Consider the following 5467-nt stretch of genomic DNA (forward strand, 5'->3'; position numbering starts at 1 on the left):
ATATATATATATATATATATATATATGTGTGTGTGTTGTTGTTTAGCTTTATTACTTAATATTTCCCCTTTCTACAGCTCTAAGTAGAGGGCGTCGGGCTTCAGTCCGGTGGGACTTTCTGTATTTTAGTTGAATTAAAATAAATTAAAATCATGAAAAACGCTAAATAACAAATATATTTTTGTTTTTTATTTATATCTTTTGGCCAACAAAAATATTATTTTGTTGTTCCTCGTTAAACATTCAACTTTTTTTTCTGTGCAGTACATCCCCGATAAGGGGGCCGCCTGAGAGCAGCCGGCAACGCTGAATGGGGTAAAAGAAAAAAATATTTGTTTAAATAAATAAAATATTAAAATAAATAATACATTTGTTTAATTAAACAATTTTTTATTTAATTGAAGATCATATAACACAGCCGTCTATACTTGTTTCCGCCTCGTTTCAGCCCCAGGTACTCTTTCTACGTTCAACTGTTCATGTGTTGTCTCTGTATCTTTCCTTCTTTTTCTTCTTTCTCTTATTAATTTTTATAATTCTTTTTTCGTTTTCTGCTTCTTCTGCTGCTTTCTGTATTTCTTTCTGAATACAGCCTTTGCTTCTTTGAGCCCCCCCATCCCACCGCCGACCCGTGACACCATGCCACAGCAGCCCGTCCGTTTTTCCTGCAGAAAATCATCAAATACTTCATTTTTAAACAATCACTGACTCATATGCAGCAACATAACTCCAATAAACCACCAAAATGAGCTCAACAGGCGCTCGGGGGGCCCCGGGGGCCCCTGGGGGCGCCGGGGGGGGCCCCTCCTCTGCTGCAGCAACCAGCGCGCCTGGGCGGCCTCTCAGCCGCGTGCAGCAAATGTTGAATGCTTATTATGACCTGGATGAAACAGATGAACTCGAGGCGGCTCCTGAGGGGGCCCCCGGGGCGGCACACAAGCGAGAAGCAGACCCGCTGCAGCAGCAGGAGGAGCAGCAGCAGCAGGAGCAGCAGGAGCAAGTTGGAGCTCAAGAAAGAACTGCTGGTTACCGTTCAAATGCAGAAGGAGAAGGAAAGAAGCCGGCGGCTTCGGGTGTATCTACAGCTTCTTCTGCTGGTGGTGCCTTAAAGAGCGCACTGCAATTTCTGAATGACATTTCATATGTTCCTCAGTCTGTATCCGCTGTGGTGAGCGGGGGCCCCCCTGGCTCCTCTTCTTCTTCTTCTGGGGGGGCCCCCTCTGGTGCTGCTCCTGCTGCCTTGGACCTGGATTCCCCTTCGTTTGACTTGCATGCGTTTTTTTCTGCTGCTGTTGAGCGGTGTTCGCTGCAGCAGCTGCTGCGACTAGCCAATGAACTAGAAGCAGAAGTAAAAGTATTAGAGAGAGATATTCATACTCTTGTATATGAAAACTATACAAAGTTTCTGCATGCAACAGATACAGTGCGTGGGGCCAGCGAATGCATGCGCGAGGTAGAGCAGCAGTTACAGACTCTATCAACACAAGTTGCTGCTATTGAGGGCAGCAGCAACAAACTTATGACGGCTGTGCATGCAAGAGCAGCAGGAATAGAAGAACTTGTTGCTTTCAGACAGCTGCTGCAGCAGCTACAAATCCTCTTCTCTCTCCCGCTGCTGCTGCGGCAGCACCTCAACAGCAACGACCCACAAACAGCACTCCGGGTGTATGAACACTCCCGCCTCTTCCTTGCAGAGCAGCAGATTGCTTCTCCTCACCTGCAGCGGCTGCTGCTTCTCAAACAAGATGCAGACACTGCAGCAAAGTATGCAGTTATGCTGCTGAAGCAGCAGATCGATGCGCCGCACGAAGAAAACACATTCATACAAAACCCAACATATAACAGCAGCAGCAGCAGCAGCAGCAGCAGCAGCAGCAGCAGCAGCAGCAACAACAGCAGTTGGAATGACAGACAAGATACAGCGGGCTCGCAGGAGTGCAGACACCTCGATCTCCAACAGCAGCAGCAGCAGCAGCAGCAGCAGCAGCAGCAGGAGCCGCTTAGTGCTGCAGATGCATCAAAGGTTGTGCGGCTGCTGCTGCGGAACGGCCAAGACCCCCAGGATTTGCTTCGCCTCTTTCAGCGGGGTCGCCGGCATGCAGCATTTGTTGTATTAAGACGCTGCTTCGCCAAGGAGGATCCAGCTGCTGCTGCTGCTCCTGCTGCTGCTGCTGCTGATGATGCTGCTGCTGCTGCTGCTGCTGGTGGGGGCGATGCGGGAGAGGCAGCTATTTCTGTTTCTCCGGCTCGGAGTGAAGGGAGAGGAGGAAAAGTTGCAGCAGCAGACTTGATGTTTGCTGCTGCATGCAACCGGGTGTCTGTACAGTACGTTGAGGTCGTTGCGCATGCAATGCAGGATCTGCTCCTCATATTAAGGTTTCTAGCCCTCACCCAAGCAGAACCCAACAGCAGCAGCAGCAGCAGCAGCAGCAGCAGCAGCAGCAGGAAAGCGGCGTTGCAGCAGCAGAAAGAGGAGTCAGAAGCAGCAAGAGTGAGCCGCATTCGTGCAGCTGTCGATACAGCTGAGAGTATAGATCCTGCGGCAGAGGTAGAGGGGAAAGATATAGGGGGTGTCATTTCATTTTTATGTTGTTTAATTGAGGCTGCTTTCTCTCCTTTATCGGCTCTTATAGCCTCCTCTGTACCTGCAGCAGCAGCAGTCGTGCGGGGCACTGCTGCTGTTGCTGCTGCATTCTCCCGCTGCTTCAAGGAGGTGCAGCCACTGCCGCTGCTGCTGCAGCAGCAAGCAGCAGCAGCAGCACAGACAGCCCAAAGAAAAATCCTGCTGCAGGCTGCAGCCCTCGCATTCAAACGTGCATATGCAGCTGTCACACGGGAGCTGCTTGATGCTACTGCAGCAGCAAAGCAGCAGTACAAGAAGCACCAGCAGCAACAGCAGCAGCTGCAGCAGCAGCAGGAGCAGAAGCAGGAAGATGGTGGCCTGCCTCCTGCTGCCGGTGCTGCTGCTGCTGCTGCTGCTGATTCCCCCCCGGGTGTATTGACAGCTAAAGAGCTTGCTGCTGTCCTCGCGCAGCAGCATGCAGCCGCTCAGTCGATTGTCGTGGAGGGGTGTGTGGCGTTAACAGACGCGCAGCTGCTGCTGCAGGGGGTAGCAGCAGCAGCAACAACACCAGCAGCAGGACCAGCACCAGCAGCAGCAGCAGCAGCAGCAGCAACAGCAGCAGCAGATGCTCTTGTGCTGCAGCATGTTGTTCCGTGGGTTGAGGGTTTATTTGAATTGTTTGTGCGCCGCGTCGTGCTGCTGACGAAAGATACCCCGGCGGCCTTCAGCGGCTTCGAGCAAATCCTTAGAGAAGCAGAGCAGCAGCAGCAGCAGCAGCAGCAGCAACTGCAGCTGCAGCAGCAGCAGCAAGAGGAGTTGTTGCCGACGATGCAGGTATGTATGTGAAGGGTGTATATAATCCATACATATAGCAGCAGCGCCAGCAGCAGCACGAGCAGCAGCAACAACAGTACTTCATCTGCTGCAGCTGATTTCTTTGTTGCTTTCTCTGCGGTGTATGTACAGGTGGAGGCGACTCTACGCGCTGCCCTTGCATGCAGAGAAGAGAAAAGTGCTGCAGCAGAAGAAGCGCTGCTGCTGCCCCTGGTGCTTCTGGTGTATGTACACATCGGCCGCAGCCTCTACCGAGTCGGCCTGCCCAAGCTGGAGGCCATAGGCTTAGAGCTCTTTCCCTCTCTCTACCCGGGCTGGCTAGGCAGCAGCAGCAGCAGCAACAGCAGCAGCAGCAGCAGCAGCAGCAGCAGCGGCAACGGCTGTCGGAGCGTGTACAGTGGTGGGGTGGTTTCTCTGCACCCCGGGCATGCGGCTTCTGCTGCTGCTACTCCTGCTGCTGCTGCTGCTGCTGCTCGACGACTCTCTGCTGCTGCGCGGCTGCGGGCTGCAGTTCAAAGCCTGATGACGGCCTTCGCCTTCTGCAGAGGCCAAGACGCCTCAGCTGCGACCGTCGGCTCCCTAGCTGCTCTGTACTTGCAGCAGCAGCAGCAGCAACAGCAGCAGCAACAGCAGCAGCAGCAGCAGAACGAGACACAAAATACAGGGGAAGACAGCAGCAGCAGCAGCAGCAGCAAGCTGCCAAGAGGCACCTCTGGATGCTTCGCGCCCCTCATCACGGCTCTCAACAGCTGCAACCAGGAGCTCTCTCTCCTTATGGATGAATCCCCAGCAGGAGCAGCAGCAGCAGCAGCAGCAGCAGGGGCACCATCAGCAGCAGCAGGAGCATCTGGTGGATCTCCGGGTCCTCTGGCTAGCCAAGGTCTGCAGCAGCAGCAGCAGCAACAGCAGCAGCAGCAGCAGCAGCAGCACCGGCGTCTTGGGCGACGCCCCCTCGGGCGCCGCCGCAGCCCCATAGAAGTGGAGATGGAGAGGCTCTTCGCTCGTAAGCAGCGAATTTTTGCTGCTGTGTGCTGCAGCAGAGGAAAAGCATTGATGGCTGTGTTTCGTATAGTGATACGGGCAGTGCTGGAATTTGTAAGAGGCTGCTGCTGCTTCAGCAGGCAGCAGCTGCAGCAGCTGCAACTCGATTGCGCTGCTACTGCTGCTACTGTTCGACTGTACGTACACCCAGACGATGCATCTGTTGTAGATGGATTCTTTGATGAAATCGTTGCCTCTGCAGCGCTCCGCTGCATTCATGTATCAGCAACACCAGGGGGGCCCCCAGGAGGGGGCCTTGGGGGGGGGCCCTCAGGGGCTCCCTCCTCCTTTGGGGCCCTTGAGGGCCCCTGTGAGGGGAGCAGCAGTCTTTTGACTGAGGCTGAGATTGAAGCGATACTGGCAGCAGAAAGAAAACAAAAAAAAGAGGAGGATATTTCTTCTCTTGTACAGATACAAACAAACGAAACTGCAGCCATTTGAAGGTTTTAAATTTTTGCTGAATTTCAGCAAGTTTACATACAAACAAAATATATGAAATGGCATTCAGTTTCTTGTTTTAATGAAATCATATGCTGCTACTGTTTCTGTTGCTACAACTACTGCTGCTGTTGCTACTGCTGCTGCTCCCGTTGCTACTGCTGCTGCTGCTGCTGCTGCTACTTCTGCTGCTGTTCGCGTAGCAGTTTTCTATTTAAATTTCCCCTTGCTAGCCATGCAGAGTATTGCAACTTGTACAGAACAGCAGCAGAAACTGCAAGAAGACGTCATGGTGGAGAAGGGGGGGAATCAGTACAAAGTGAAGAGGCAAATAAATGATTCATTTATTTATTTTTTTATTTTTTATTCATTTATTTACTTATTTATTCATTTGCTTTGACTTGAAATTCAAATATTTTGCCGCAGATAGGGGCGAAACTTGTGTATGTTTATCTATGCGCGTCGCTCTATGCGGTCTCTCATATCTAATCGTTACAAATAAAATTTTATGTTTTATTAAATTTATTAAATTTAAATTGCAAACGCAAATATAAAATAAATAAATAAAGTTGAACTGCGTTCAAAATATTT

At 51.5% G+C, this 5467-nt stretch overlaps 1 protein-coding gene across 1 annotated transcript; it reads left to right on the forward strand.

Annotated features, from left to right (window-relative positions):
• Window positions 1–745: 745 nt before the first annotated feature.
• On the forward strand, window positions 746–4879 carry EMH_0022980 (Vacuolar protein sorting-associated protein 51 homolog, related; the record flags this gene model as incomplete). The annotated part of the gene is made up of 3 exons (XM_013502049.1): window positions 746–3397; window positions 3530–4400; window positions 4590–4879. 3 exons carry the CDS (start codon window positions 746–748, stop codon window positions 4877–4879), a joined length of 3813 nt encoding a protein of 1270 aa, XP_013357503.1.
• Window positions 4880–5467: the final 588 nt, after the last annotated feature.

The sequence above is a fragment of the Eimeria mitis genome, genomic scaffold (assembly GCF_000499745.2).
Source record: "Eimeria mitis Houghton genomic scaffold, Emh_scaff816, whole genome shotgun sequence".
Taxonomy (NCBI): Eukaryota; Apicomplexa; class Conoidasida; order Eucoccidiorida; family Eimeriidae; genus Eimeria; species Eimeria mitis.